Genomic DNA, 14,853 nt, shown 5'->3' with positions numbered 1-14,853 from the left:
CTTCATCATCATAATTGACTTTGTGATGAGGAAGTCCATCACAGGGGAAGAAGTTGGTATCAAGTGGGGAGGGAGCAGACTAGCTGACCTGGAATTTGCAGATGATTTGGCTCTGTTAAGTCACACCCAGCCCGCACTCCAGGAGTTGACCAACAATCTGCATGAGCACGGAGTTAAGGTCGGTTTACGAATTAGCCAGGAAAAGACCAAGGCCATGGCCGTCGGACAGCACCAACACCTTCAACCACTCACTCTACACCAACATGACATAGAGTACATTGACAGCTTCACATATCTTGGGAGTAACATCTCAAATACAGGCGGTGTGGAGAAAGACGTCAACAGTAGACTTGGTAAAGCTGCGGGAGTGTTCCAACGCCTCCGCAACATCTGGTCATCGAAAGCCATCACTACGACCACCAAGCTACGCCTCTATATGTCAGTGGTTATCCCAACAGCGATTTACGCCTGTGAGACATGGATGAAGACAGCCAACATTACCAACAAGTTAGATGTCTTTCATCGGCGTTGCCTGAGATCCATCCTGAGGATCTCATGGAGAGACCACATCAACAACGAGGAGGTGATGAAGAGGGCAGGAGTGGCTGAACTGTCAGACATTGTCTCTGAAAGAAGAAGGAAAATGATCGGCCATGTACTCCGGCTGCCAAGAGAGAGACCGGCAAGTGTGGCCATGGACTGGATGCCAGAGGGTGGAAAGAGGAAGAGAGGTAGGCCAAAGAAGACGTGGAGACAGACTGCCAAAGAAGACCTCAGTGAGATGGGTGTCAGCTGGCATGGAGCAAGAAAGGTCGCCAGTGACCGGAACAAATGGAGGAGGCTCGTCGCCCAATGTTCCAAATAGGAGCGGGCGGAACTAACTAACTAACTAACTAATATTATATATTAAATGTCTACATGTTTTACTTCGTGTGTTGAAGTAGCATTTGCTTAAAGGATTACCCCACCGCAACACTGAAGCTTTTCGTTAGCCTCTCTATGTTATGTTATGTATGTTGTCTCTGGTGTTGCATTGTTTGTTAGCATTAAGAGAAACTGACATGTTAGGTGAAGCTGAAGCTTGTAGGTTGTTTTAAATGTTTGATTTTCTGTTTTATATTTAGTTTGACAATGAACTTCTACTCTTTTTCTTCATTTGTTTTATATTTTGTACCAGATGTGGTTTTTATTCTATTGTAGTCAAGATTTTAAACCTGTTTAGCCACATTGTAATTCCTTTGTAAACCGAGGGCCTCTTGTGTTTTTGCCTGACATTGTTTAATCAAAGACAACGGGAAACGCGCGTGGAATCGGCTCGAGGCGAAATCTAATCGAACAAAGTGCAGTGTTGGCATGTTTTAATGATACTGTGACTCCTCTAAACCTCATTATAGTAGCTCAGGATGAGTGACACGAGGGAAAGGCGGGGCCTCGCGGTGGCAATCGTCCGAGGGCATGCCTGGCACGTGATTGGCTACTCTTACTACCCACTTCCGTATTTTGTGCTGCATTCAAGTTAAATCGGCAAACGGAAAGTTCGGTACTGTCATTTCTCCTTCTACTGTATTTGTTCGACGTAACAACTTTGACTTAGAAACAGAATAGGAATTGATAACTGCGATATTTTTGTCATGTGGCACATCTAGAATATCCGGTATATAACATCTTTTTGACTCTCAAGCTCAACTGTCAGGATTATCTGACGCAAAATTTTAATATTTCCCAGCAGAACCAAACATTCTCATTAGTCACAATGGTAACGGGGTTCTGGTTTCTGTGGCACACCGGTGAAGTTCTACTCAAACGCAGCTGTGGAGAGATGCGCTCGGACAATTTTGATGGACCTGAAGCTGTCCACGCATGCATGAGTTAGCTGTGTGACTTTGTTTTCGTGTTTTTAATAATTTTGGCCGGATGGCACCATGAAGGTGGTGTGTTTTATGGAATAAGACAATCGGAGCTAAAGGATTTTTATTCACGTTTTTTTTTCATTTACAACAAAAAGAAGACAACATGTTTGAAGTTTCTGGAATTCCATACTTCCTGCTGGACATTACTTGTCTCATTCTCGGTATGTGTCCACGCTTTAATATACCGTTCACTGTATTTCTATTTACACAACAAAGTGGCCAAACAAAACTACCACTTCCCCTAAGTATATTATTCCTAAAGTGTATTTTTTCGATTGGCGTTAACAGCATGTAAATAGTATACACATTGGGAAGCTTGATGTGCAGACAGGGAGATGGAAAAGTTCCACCCCGTGTGTGAGTTTTCCAGGCCAAAGTTGTATTTTTAGTCCACTACTGTATTTGCTTTGTAATCATAAGAAACCTGCAGCACCAACAGAATGGATGCCACTGAGTCTGCAGTCAGCCCTCTGCCATAACAGTCAGTTTTGTTCCATGTGACTAATCGGTGTAATTTCCCTCTTTGGTACAATATGTATGTATTTTGCTGTTTAGTAACACCATCTACTTTTCCAGTCTGTTTGAAGATGTTTTGTAATATCACCACAGGGCCAAATTACAAACAGCCGACTCACTTAAAAAGCAAAAATGTGTCATTGTCTGGGTTCGAGAAGGAAAAAAAGAGTCATTCAGTGGTATAGTACTAAACTCGCTTATCTTAATTCTCCGTGTTAGAGTGAAGTATCTCTTAACAAAAGCCAACCCTTTAGAAATTAAGCATAGTTTAACAGAAGAATACTTGATTGTTCGCCTCCGAAGTCACGCTCAACTCAAGTGTTTGTCTCATTATTGAATCTCAATGTTGTCTCCGAGACTGCCAGTGACAAAAGTTGTACTGTCCTTATCTTTTCTTGCTTTCTTCTTTCCATTCCCCCTAAATATATGCCATAGCTTAGATTTGTTTGTTGTTGTGTTTCTGTCCTGTGTACAAATATACTGTACATGCACACAGCTGTGGGAAAAAAATATATATCAAAGACCACCGCAGAAAACCCTGACCCAGACATAAGCAGATGCAGAGTTGAAAAGACTTTTGTGATAGGCAAAAGGGTATGCCTCATTATTGTGACTGTCTCCAAGTCAGCACACAATCAAGTTTAAATTTGAATCTTAGCTTTCTAGTCAAAAACAATTGACGATCCATGTTTGTGTCTCCGTTTGCCCACCACTAGTGGGACTCCCCTTCTTCATCCTGACTCCTCAACACAACCCCTTCAAACGAGGCTTCTTCTGCGATGATGAGTCCATCCGCTACCCCCTCAAAGAGGACACCATTTCCTACCAACTCCTTGGGGGCGTTATGATCCCCTTCACGCTCATTGCTGTAAGCATGGGAGAGTCTGCGAGATCGTGACGTCATCCATTCGGTGGCATCCATCCTCCCCCTCTCTCTAACTCTCTCTCGCTTCCTTTATAGATCATCTGTGGTGAGTGTCTTTCCGTCTACCTGTCCCACATCAAGAAGAAGACGCTTGGCCGCAAGTATGCAGCATGTGTCTACAAGGCCGTGGGCTGCTACTTGTTCGGGGCGGCGGCCAGCCAGTCGCTGACGGATATCGCCAAGTACTCCGTGGGGCGTCTCCGGCCTCACTTTCTGGCCGTGTGCAAGCCGCGGTGGGATCGCATCAATTGCAAAGCTGGAGGATACGTAGAGAACTTCACCTGTACAGGCGATAAGTTCCTGGTGGATGAAGCCAGGTATAAACATTACTCCGCTGACCATTTGTTAGTTTTTTTTGTACTTAAAGCACCGTAATAAGTTTATAAAAATAAGAACGGCAATAAATTAAGAGTCATTCATTTTTATTCTTATGAACATAGTATGAACTGTGAATCAAACATTATGAATATACTTTATTTAAAAACAAAATCATAGTTGTAATTTTATTCACATACAAAGGGTAGAAATAAAACTCGAATATTGTTGTTGTCCAAAGAAAGCATATTTAGTATCCGGTTTTTCCTCCGTTTTTCTTTTCTTCATTTTCAGCCAAAATACAAAGGAAACTACAGTATATTCATATATATTTTTTAATAAAAATGTAGAAAATCTCACTATATTTGGAGTTGCATGCTTTTTGTTGGACTGTGACAATATAAAAAAATAATTATTATTGGTCCAAATATTCTCATGCATTTAGTTTATGTAGAGGCGGAAAAGAGGCAAAACATTTAGTTTGAAGTCCCAAATAACCCTTATAGGATCTCCCCACCGCCCCCCCCAAAAAATATATATATATACACTGAATGTGTGTGTTAGTGTACTCTATATATGTACATATGATGCTAAATTATTAAAGACTCAAAATTCCAAATCAAGTATTTTTAAATCTGACATTTCTGTTAACTTTTTTGACTTTTGCAGGCTGTCCTTCTACTCTGGTCATTCGTCGTTCTCCATGTACTGCATGTTGTTTCTTGTTGTAAGTAAAATCTTTTTTGTATTTGAAACAAGATAACCCTCAATAACCCTTGCACAAAATTGGAAAAAGATCCAGTGTTGGGGACCACTGATCGACTATATAAAATTGAAATGCCAAAATCATAACGTTGTAACAGGTGATATGCCAATCTACATAGCGCTATGAGAGTAGGGTTTGAAAATTAGTTTAATCTGTTGCTGCGTCTGCTATCTTGTGAAATTGTTGTCCCATTTATGAATTTGAACGACAAACAGTGGCTTGTCATTTTCCTTGCAGTTTATTACAAGAATGAATTGGAACTTCAAAAGTCTATTAGGCAATAAGCAAAATTACTGTATTATCTTAGTGAGTGATTTTTTACTGATTTGTTTCATATAAAACACAACTGTCTGCTTTACTGTATTTTTATTTGAAGTCATTTTATTTTTCACTGTTTTCACGAAATCATGATATACTGTATAAACTGTTTATCCACATTTTATTGTGTTATTGCGTGACGGATCTTGGTCGCCGAATGAATGAAGTTTGTAAATGAAGGCATCACTGTCAATCTAATTGACAGCATCTATATCTGCATATCTTAAAGCAATGAAATCATTTTCTGCCGTCGCCAGCTGTACATCCAAGCCAGGCTGAAGGCCAAGTGGGCGAGGCTGCTGCGGCCCACTGTGCAGTTCTTCCTGCTCGCCACCGCCGTCTACGTGGGTCTATCCCGCGTGTCCGACTACAAGCACCACTGGACCGACGTGCTCGCGGGCCTCCTGCAGGGCGGCGCTGTGGCCTCCTTCACTGTGAGTTCTGACCCCTTGGCGTTTTACTTTCACACCTAAGCAGGAGTGTCGACAGATTTTTTTTTTCTCCGCTACGTGTGGGGATGACCAGAGAGGAACACGAAGCTCCGTCCCTGTACTTAAGTACATTTCATAATCTGTAGAGTAGAATCAGCACTCGTGTCTTTTTCTACACAAGTATCTTCTTGAATTCAGAGTCAAAGTACTTTTGGGTCTACCTGCAGGTGTTCTGCGTGTCCAACTTCTTCCAGCAGCCCCTCGAGGTGGGCGTGTCCCAGGAGGACGGAGGCCAGCACACCAGTTTACATGAGAACCCACCCAATTCCAACCACTACGGCAGCACTGACTGAACCACCTCAAAGAATCACCCCGGCAGGAGGAGCGATTGGGTAGGGGTGGCAGCACATGCACTTTACTGTGTTACCAAGAAAATTTCGGCTCGGTGTGAGCACGTTGCCGAGCGGGAGGGACTTTTTACAACAGTGTGCCATGGGTTGGATATATGCCGTGTGTCACGGAGGAATGAAATTCCATTTGCTGTGAATATAATGGGAGGCTTGTGTGCTCGCTGCGAGCGGGCTTGTAATGGAGAGTCTGGCACCTTGAAAAACCTCCACTGTCCTGAAAGGAGACACACAGGTACTGGACGACATACAGATACAGTAAATGTAGGGATGTTCGGTTTTTGGGTGACGTTTCAGGATGGACTGAAAATGCACTATAACAGTTGTTTTATCAATGGATGGACCAATACAGGAGAAATCGACTCAGCCCTGCGGTGAATAATGAAAATCTGTGAACATTTGACACCATTCATAAATATATACCATATTTTCCATACTAAAAGGCACAACTAAAAGCCTTCCATTTTCCTAAAAGCCCATAGCGCACCTTAAAATCCAACGCGCCTTGTATATGGTCATTACGGTAATATTTCGACTCCAACATGGCTCCTTGCTCAAGACATGCTGACAACGCAGAGTTCAAACTTAAGGCGATCGGTTTCGCAGTTGAACACGGAAATAGAGCAGCGGCAAGAGAGTTCAATGTTAACGAGTCAATGTTATAACTTGCTGTTGGTTAAGTGAACCGTGTTGCTGCTTTGTTAAATAAGTTTTACTGACATCTGATTGTTCTGTTGGCATTTCCTTGAGTGTGGCTCAATCTAGTGGATGCATTGTAGATTGCATCTTATACTGCGGTGCGCCCAAGTTATGAAAGAAATAACAAAATAGGCCATTCATTGAAGGTGCGCCTCATAATCCAGTGCGCCTTTCAGTGTGGAAAATACGTTAACTATAGATGCCACAAGATGGTTACAAAGACGGAGATGATACTGAAGCATCAACACCATGCATCTAGCGCGTACGATACTCAGACATTAAACGATGTTGCCTACACAACTGTCGTCAGTAATTAAATTATTCCTCAGAAAGAAACCACCTTCACAAGCTCATCAAAACTGTTTGCTAGTATACTCGCCTAAATACCGGTAATGTGACAGCATACATTGGCAAACAAATATGCAAATGCAACTCATTAAAGTCATCTTTTACCATTTACACGTAATAGTAAATGTTAGGGAATACAGGCAAAGTTACTAGTACCTGCCATTGAGAAAGAAGTTGAGACAGCAAGTTGTACAAAAAGTGTAGAGCAGAGAGAGAGAATGCGTGTACCGGGATTTCAAAAGATAAGGGAAGGTCAAGTTAAGTTCACCTGAAAAGGTTATTGTGCATTTTAGGTTTGTCCTGAAATTTCACTTGAAAGCTGACTCGGTTTTTATGAGAAATGCGTAATGACTTTTTTCTCCCATAATTTAAAACCAATGTCTTGTATCATAGTAGGATGTCTGTGACATGCTTTCGTTAAAATATGTACCACCCAAGACCAAGAATAGCATATTTTGTGCACATTATTAATCATGTTGCTGAAAATAGCTTGTTTTAGGACCATGGGGGTGGATTTCAACTCATGGATGTACTGTGTGTGTGTGTGTGCCGCATGAACACGTCGCCAAACACAAACACCGCCACGCCTGTGCCTCCAGCTTGTCGACAACAAAGGTGCCGCTTATCGGAAGCAAACTATTAGCTGACGCAAATTTCTGCATTCCAAAAAATAAACAAACAAACAAACAAAAAAACTTAGTGCAGCTTTGCTTACCTCGCACAAAGCCACCACTGGCTAACTGAATCACATCATATTAATTTCACACTTGATGGGTGGGCAGATGCAGTGTTAAATGGATATATTTTGTATTCATTCATTGCCTTTTGTTGTGGGCTAGCGCCAACTGTGAAACACTCAAAGTCGTGTGTGTGTGTGTGTGTGTTTTCTTTTTCATTTTATTCAAATTTACCCAAATCAGAGCTGTCCAAACTTTTTAGTTTTAAATCCTCTGAGGACCGTACTAAATTCATGAAAATAATGATGACCTTCATTATTATGATACACCAAAAGCATTTTGATGTTGATTTATTTGATATTTGTGTTTGTTATCCTTGTTTTTCCGAGGTTTTATTTGTTTTTAAGAATCACAAGGCAGGCCAGATCAAACGCTCCCACGGGGCCATGACTGGTACACGCACCGTAAGTTCCTCACCCCTGATATGACCAGTGCTGTTGAAAATATAAAAAATAAGTGAATTTTTGGGGGGTTTTTTGGTCTGCCTTTTTTTAGGAGGATGTGGGATTTGCAAGCAAGCCAAATATGTTTTTGCCTTCCCCTTTTTGTTTTGTTTTTTGCATGGATGCCCAACTTGAATGTTTCATTTAATCAAACAAACGCAATGTATCGACGTGTCCAGTGAATGCATCTTGCCAACTTGAACTGAAACCACCTTATCTTTAACGTGCAAACGTGCAACAATTGCTTCTGAGCTTTCAGATCAGTGAGCCCAACCACAGAAACCACTTTAAAATCCTTGTTCACTCTCATGAGAGCGTATCGCTGGTTTCAGTGGATGATCAACATGTCGCCTTAGGTGCACTTTTTAAGTCTACCAGACGGAACAACGGCGGTTGTCTATGCGTATGCGTCACCAAGAGAGTCATCTGTCAGCTATGCAGAAAACACGCAGTTAAAGCCGTTGGAAAACGACTGTTGTGAAAATCGATTGGGCAACAAATGATGCAAACGCATGCCTGCGTAACCGCTGAGCGTTTGCATCGCCACGTTGCAGACAAACATAAGCGAAAACCTCACGCACTCACTAGAACTAAAATAAACTACTTTGATAATGCCTGACAGGAAACAAGGTGTTTGTTGAATTGTGTAGTTAATAATCCATTTAAACTACCGTGTTCTTGTACTGTCACAATCTAAATGCTTTATTCATTATCAATCAAACAAAGCCTTTCCAGTGATGTTTGTGGTTATTTTATGAGTAGACAATCACTGTGTGAACTGAGGCGTTGGGGCTGGTGTGGCCGCGTTTGAGGGCCTCATTGTTGACCGTGAGTACGTGAATGTCACAAAAAGATTTTAATTTTTTTTCCCCAAATTTGACTTAACAGCCAGCATGTGACTTTGGGGTGGCATGGCCACTTTAGAGTGCCTGGTTGTTGTTGGTGATGTGAGTGTGAGCATGTCATGTGCGCTTTTTCTTTTTTTTTTTAGCCTGATGAGAACAACCAATATGTGGACTATGAGTTTGGGCGGGAAAGATTTCTCACATTTGACCACCTGCATATGGACATGGGCTTCATGTAATTCTTTCACATCCCATTAAAAGCAAGCCACCTATATGCATGCCACACTTTTGACAATCACTGCTGTCGTGTATTCCAGCTGAACGTGTAGCCTGGTGACTAAGCTGTGACTTATTCACCACTCAATTGCAGGCGTCATGTCGTTGTTACTCAATCGTGTTGGCCCAGTGGAACTGCAAATTAAATGTAAGTGCTGAATGGTTGAGATGGTTACCAAGTGCTTTGTGAGACGACTCATTCAGTGCAGATAAAGCATCTGTGTGGTCATGTGCTGCTGCTACTTGGGAGATCTCGCCTGGTGTTACAATTGCAGCCCTCATGAACGCAGCTGCAGTCACTCAATGCCACATGACTCACTTCATTCCTGGCAGGCAGACATTGATAGCAATAGGTCCCAATCCATCATGTAACAAGCATTTTTTTTTTTTTAATTGACATTCATTGCAATGAATGTACAGTATTGTGAAACACTTGGTTGATTGGTTCAAATTTAAGAAGTGAATTTTTGCTCATAGCATACAGGGAGCAACTCCAAAATCCATCTCAAATTGGAATATTAGCTATTTCTAATACTGTACAGAAAACATGCAGTAATTGTACTTCCGAGAGTATTTTCCGGAGTTTGAAATATGCCTTTCACTTTAACTGAACTTTTCTAGGATATTCAATCACAATTTACCCGCTCGATAAATGTAAATGTGTAATTATGTGGCCAGTGTGTATTAATCACTTATGATTTATATTTACCTTTTAAAAAACATTTTTAAATTCTAAATCGCCAGGACTGATGAACTTATTCATGGGCTGAAATGGTTGTACGTGTGCTGCCACCTGCTGGACATTATGATGCCAAAGTGAGGTCAACTACAAGCAGGCAATTTTATGCATTTAAAAGCAATTTCTACATATAGTAGTCACGAAGAAATTATATTGTACATGAAATAACTTTGTCTCAGTGCTTTCAGGCTCTCAATGCGTCTTCCATATGGTCACGTGCTCAAGAAATAATACAAAACCACTTACATTTGTTACACAATTTATTCTCATATTAATAAACATTTGACTCCAACCTTACATGGGTTCTGACATACTTGGGAGCAAAAAGAGCCAAACACACAACCTGACACTTGCTCCCCCCTCAATTACTACAGTGAACAGCAGGACTCGTCACTGATGTGCTGAAATGATCCACATATATTCTAGATTTCGTCTGATCCAATCAGAATACATTTACAGCTGAGCAGGTTTGTAGATTTTTATTGGGACAAATCTGTACATGGAGGTTTTGGCGTTCAGCGTGTTCACATACATAATGGTAGGGGGCACTGAAGATCAACAGCAAGGGCTGGACCTGCTTACTCAAAACTGGACAGGAAGTTCAGAACTATCTGCTTGAGTTTGGCATCGGATGCCTCCGAGATCTGGCTGTCAGCCCTGAAAAGGTAACATTGAAGTTGGAATTTTTTTCAATGGCAAGTAATAAAAATGCTCCATTTGGAACAAAAGGGATCTTACTTGATTGCAGCGAGCAGGTCTTGGTGCTGGCTGAGAATGTGCTGCAGGAAAGCCTTCTCGAACTTTGTGATCTTGCTGGGCTCCATTTTGTCCAGATGCCCCCTGACGCCGGCATAGATGACTGTCACCTGCTCCTCGATGGCCATGGGAGCTAGAGGAGGAAGGAGAGCCATGAGGGGTCCGATTGAACTCCAAAAGGCAGATAGAGTGTCTCATTTGGCTAATACTCACAGTACTGTCCCTGCTTGAGCAGCTCCGTCAGCCTGACGCCCCTGTTGAGGAGCTGCTGGGTGGCGGCATCCAGATCGGAGCCAAATTGGGCGAAAGCGGCCACCTCGCGGTACTGAGCCAGTTCCAGCTTCATGGTGCCAGCAACCTACAATGTTTAGGGGAGGGGGGCGGGGTGTTAAAAAATATATACAATTTTCATTTAAAACAAAAACACATTTCTCTAATTCTGGCACAATTAAGCCAAAAAGACACGTAAAAGCCCCTGACTTGTATACAATTCAATCCATTTTAAATTAAAATCTGACACACACCTCTGTATGAGGACCAATAGTCCAAAGGGGGTGGGGAGTTCTGTAACCTAATGGTTGTGATATCAGTGTACACGACGCCCTGGTTTTACCACGCGGTATATGAACAATTATTTTCCTTTCTGCATTTTTTTTTAAATTCAGATTTTTAAAACTAGTATTGATAAAACTAACCTCCTTACTCCGAAATGAGAACCATCAAATGTTTTTATGACGTTACAAAAGTGTGAAGTAACCTGCTTCATGGCTCTGGTCTGGGCAGCAGAACCCACTCGGGACACAGACAGACCCACGTTAATAGCAGGCCGGATACCCTTGTAGAACAGCTCCGTCTCCAAGAAGATCTACGGCAGAAGCAGGACAAACGGTAACACGAGGCCCAACAAAAGATGACGCGACATCACCAAGACGTACCTGTCCATCAGTGATGGAGATAACATTGGTGGGAATGTAGGCAGACACGTCGCCGGCCTGGGTCTCGATGACCGGCAGAGCGGTGAGGGAGCCGCCGCCGAAGTTGTCGTTCATCTTGGCGGCTCTCTCCAGCAGCCGTGAGTGCAGGTAGAAGACGTCACCAGGGTAAGCCTCGCGACCGGGGGGACGACGCAGCAGCAAGGACATCTGACGGTAGGCTACGGCCTAAGAAAGACCCAAAAAGTTGTGGAACTGCGGTTCTGAAGAACCCCAAAACTATTTTCTCATCATCCGCTCACCTGCTTGGACAGATCATCATAGATGATGAGGGCGTGCTTGCCGTTGTCGCGGAAGTACTCGCCCATGGAGCAGCCCGAGTACGGGGCCAGGTACTGCAGGGGCGCGGCATCCGAGGCGGTGGCCGACACCACGATGGTGTACTTCATGGCGTCGGCATCTGTCAGCCTCTTCACCAGCTGGGCCACGGTGGACCTCTTCTGGCCGATGGCCACGTAGATGCAGTACAGCTTCTTCTTTTCATCAGTACCCTCGTTGAAGCGTTTCTGGTTGATGATGGTGTCAATGGCAATGGCGGTTTTGCTGTGGAGGAGAAGGTAGTCATCATATTTTGTTCCCCTTAATACATGCAATTAGGGATGGGCTAAAGAACATTTGATCAATCTAATAGATACCAACAGTTAAGGTGAATAGCTGACTTTCCAAAGACAAAGCTATGGATTTATCCGTCAAATGTCATGGGAAAAAAAAGTCAGGTCACTCTTAAGGGACCACTTTATTCTTAAAATATAAATTTTTACATTTCTGCTATCAAACCCAAAAGCACTCATTAACGAATGACGGAAATATATTTGAAGAAATGCATTTTAAGGCTCCTCACCCGGTCTGCCTGTCACCAATGATGAGCTCACGCTGGCCTCTGCCAATGGGCACCAGGCTGTCCACAGCCTTGATGCCAGTCTGCATTGGCTCCCTCACAGAAATACGGGGGATGATACCTGGAGCCTTCAGACCAACACGCCTACGCGTCTTGGAACCCAGAGGACCCTGTGGAAAAGCAAAAGCCCCACTGAAAACCATCTTTGACAATTTATCATCACTAGATAACTAGTGGCTTTATTGACCTTTCCATCAATGGCGTTTCCCAGAGCGTCCACAACACGGCCAAGCAGCTCCTCACCGACGGGAACGTCCACGATGGCGCCAGTCCTCTTCACGATGTCGCCCTCCTTGATAAGCTTGTCGTTACCGAACACCACCACACCAACATTATCGGGCTCCAAGTTCAGAGACATTCCCTGGTGGGCGAGAACCACACTGGATGTATTAAAATGTCTACAATGTAGAGCGGTGACAGTGTTAAGATCTTTATTGTCATTGCCTAATGTATTATATTATGCAGGATGCAATTCCATGTATTGCTTGTGTTTGTTAAATACATGGGAAAGGATCTTAAAACAAATAATTGCCAATCCCAATATTGAAGCTAGTTGATTTTTCAAAACTGTCAGGCCCTACTCCTCCATCAATGAAGTGCCCATACTTTTTGTGACATTGTTTGGTGGTGCGCCTTGACAATTTTCTCATGTAAAATGTGCCTTTACTCAATAACCACTGCTTTAGCGTCTTTCCAAGCGTACTTTGAGTCCAGACGAGAACTCCACCATCTCTTCCGCCTGGACATTCCTCAGACCATACACCCTGGCGATACCGTCACCGATGGACAGCACGCGGCCAGTCTCCTCCAGGTCGGCAGAAGTATCTGCTCCCATGATCTTCTCCTCCAGGATTGAAGACACCTCAGCCGTGCCTTTTTGAAGCAAAGTCGAGACTCATCATCATGGTAATTGTAGCTTAACATTACTTGTGTTGGTGCCACTTCAACTCAACTTTACTTATAGAGCACTTGAAAAACAACCATGGCTGCATAAAAAGTGCTGTACATTGAGTAAAATCTTCAAAGCAAGGCATCAGTTATGCCTTGGTGATTAAAATTGATTCATTATCAATCATAACGATTTATGAAGCTAAATTTTAAGCCAATCAAAATACTGCTGTAAGGATTATTGTTGATATGCATATTTTGACCAAATAATTATTTTCACTGAATCTGCAATGAAAAATAATCTAAAAAAGTTGATGCTGTGGGGAAAACCCGTTTAAAAGCTTTTATTTTGATAATTGGAGAACTAAAAATCCCACCAAGGGAGAGGTGGTGTACAAAAAGGAAATGTTTTGAATATTGCCATTAAAAAATGCTTTTTCTATTAGAAAGGGGTTACAACAAAAAGCAGACTTTGGGAGGGTTAAAATTGATTTGAACTCCCAGTAGGCTAACGGCATCAATGTAAGGCGTTTAAGTTTCCATTAGGTCAAAAAAAACTTGAAAAGGATTTTTTTTCTGATTTTGTAGTTATTGTTATATTTCCTACCAGTCTTCTGCAGCCATGGTCGGTGGGTGTGGAGATGATTGACCCCAACGCAGGCGGCTGGCACAGCCTTGGACACCTACGATTAAAATGATCGATAGTTATTGTCAATAATTATTTTGCTCATGACATTGCAACTATGCATTACAAATCATGCATGTTAAATGAAGAAGGTGTAACGCGGTTTCAGTCCTGTCGGCTGTTGTCAGGCTAGCTGACCTTCAAAGCGTGGTTAAATGAGTTGCTAACGAGCAGCTACGTTAGCTCGCGTGCTAAAACCAGCACGGCGCACAGGCGGTGTCACAAGGGCAACATCAACTAAATCAACACAATTGCAGCATACGGGGCAACAGACAGAAATTTGGTTTAAAATGCACACAGGAAGTATTTTAGAAGGCATTTCGCAGTGCAAGTCGGGTTAGCGCGGGGCCTGCTGCGTTGACATATTCGGCGTTACCCTTCCCACGGACGAAGTTTGCATTCATTAAATGAAGCAATCGGGAAAACATTAAAGTGGAATAGCTTTTTTAAATGAAGTACTTACTAATCCGGCCCTTCTAGGCAGGGTCCTGGCCAACGCTGCGACAACTCGCACGGATAACATTTTACTTGCTTGGTACGGATGACTTGTCCTCCACCACTGACGGCTTCGACCTGGCTGAGGGAGAATGTAATGGCTGAATGAACTCTTCTTCGATTTATCTGTAAACTCCGCCTCAATTTGACCAACTCCGCTCTATACCGCCTCTTGTCGCTGTAGCCAACGAACTGCAAGCAACGTCAGCAAGGTCAGAGAAGCTTTGTGCGAGTTCCACCCTGTGAGGGACGGATGGATGCTTTTTACAATACCGTATGTGTGCCTTTGTCTTTGTTTTCTTTTTGGGAAAACTAAATTAAATGAGAATTGGTAATGACACGCTCTTCTTCACAATTCCCACCTCAGGTTTGGAGGCGCTGCTAAGCGATTACCTTTTTATTTTCAAAAATGAATCGAGAGCAACCCCAGATGTGGGCGAGGGTTGCGTGCGGCCCGCTGGCAG

At 42.8% G+C, this 14,853-nt stretch overlaps 2 protein-coding genes across 2 annotated transcripts; one reads left to right on the top strand and one right to left on the bottom strand.

The window, feature by feature from the left end:
• The first annotated feature begins 1,563 nt into the window (after positions 1 to 1,563).
• LOC147205171 (phospholipid phosphatase 1-like) lies at positions 1,564 to 9,970 on the top strand. Its single transcript, XM_086111067.1, has 6 exons — positions 1,564 to 2,071; positions 3,143 to 3,294; positions 3,388 to 3,668; positions 4,336 to 4,393; positions 5,008 to 5,184; positions 5,409 to 9,970. Exons 1-6 carry the CDS (start codon positions 2,014 to 2,016, stop codon positions 5,532 to 5,534), a joined length of 852 nt encoding a protein of 283 aa, XP_085967193.1. The 5' UTR covers positions 1,564 to 2,013; the 3' UTR covers positions 5,535 to 9,970.
• On the bottom strand, positions 9,918 to 14,523 carry LOC147205170 (ATP synthase F(1) complex subunit alpha, mitochondrial). The gene is made up of 11 exons (XM_086111066.1): positions 14,358 to 14,523; positions 13,817 to 13,892; positions 13,025 to 13,194; positions 12,509 to 12,682; positions 12,265 to 12,431; positions 11,666 to 11,966; positions 11,367 to 11,591; positions 11,189 to 11,296; positions 10,645 to 10,789; positions 10,414 to 10,564; positions 9,918 to 10,332 (listed from the first exon to the last, which is right to left on the bottom strand). The coding sequence occupies exons 1-11, from the start codon at positions 14,415 to 14,417 to the stop codon at positions 10,254 to 10,256; spliced, it is 1,656 nt and encodes a 551-aa protein (XP_085967192.1). The 5' UTR covers positions 14,418 to 14,523; the 3' UTR covers positions 9,918 to 10,253.
• Positions 14,524 to 14,853: the final 330 nt, after the last annotated feature.

The sequence above is a fragment of the Hippocampus guttulatus genome, chromosome 5 (assembly GCF_054856545.1).
Source record: "Hippocampus guttulatus isolate MCC_2025c chromosome 5, RoL_Hgut_1.0, whole genome shotgun sequence".
NCBI classification, from domain to species: Eukaryota; Metazoa; Chordata; class Actinopteri; order Syngnathiformes; family Syngnathidae; genus Hippocampus; species Hippocampus guttulatus.
The sequence above is the reverse complement of the archived record's forward strand: the minus strand, read 5'-3'. Positions and strand labels throughout refer to the sequence as shown.

Excerpts from the sequence above, each read along its gene's own strand:
- LOC147205170 (XM_086111066.1), bottom strand. The coding sequence starts at position 14,417 with ATGTTATCCGTGCGAGTTGTCGCAGCGTTGGCCAGGACCCTGCCTAGA. Across the intron at positions 13,195-13,816 it reads ACCATGGCTGCAGAAGACTG|GCACGGCTGAGGTGTCTTCA; the intron begins GTAGGAAATATA and ends TGCTTCAAAAAG. Across the intron at positions 10,790-11,188 it reads AGACCAGAGCCATGAAGCAG|GTTGCTGGCACCATGAAGCT; the intron begins GTTACTTCACAC and ends TAAACATTGTAG.
- LOC147205171 (XM_086111067.1), top strand. The coding sequence starts at position 2,014 with ATGTTTGAAGTTTCTGGAATTCCATACTTCCTGCTGGACATTACTTGT. Across the intron at positions 2,072-3,142 it reads CATTACTTGTCTCATTCTCG|TGGGACTCCCCTTCTTCATC; the intron begins GTATGTGTCCAC and ends GCCCACCACTAG. Across the intron at positions 4,394-5,007 it reads ACTGCATGTTGTTTCTTGTT|CTGTACATCCAAGCCAGGCT; the intron begins GTAAGTAAAATC and ends TGCCGTCGCCAG.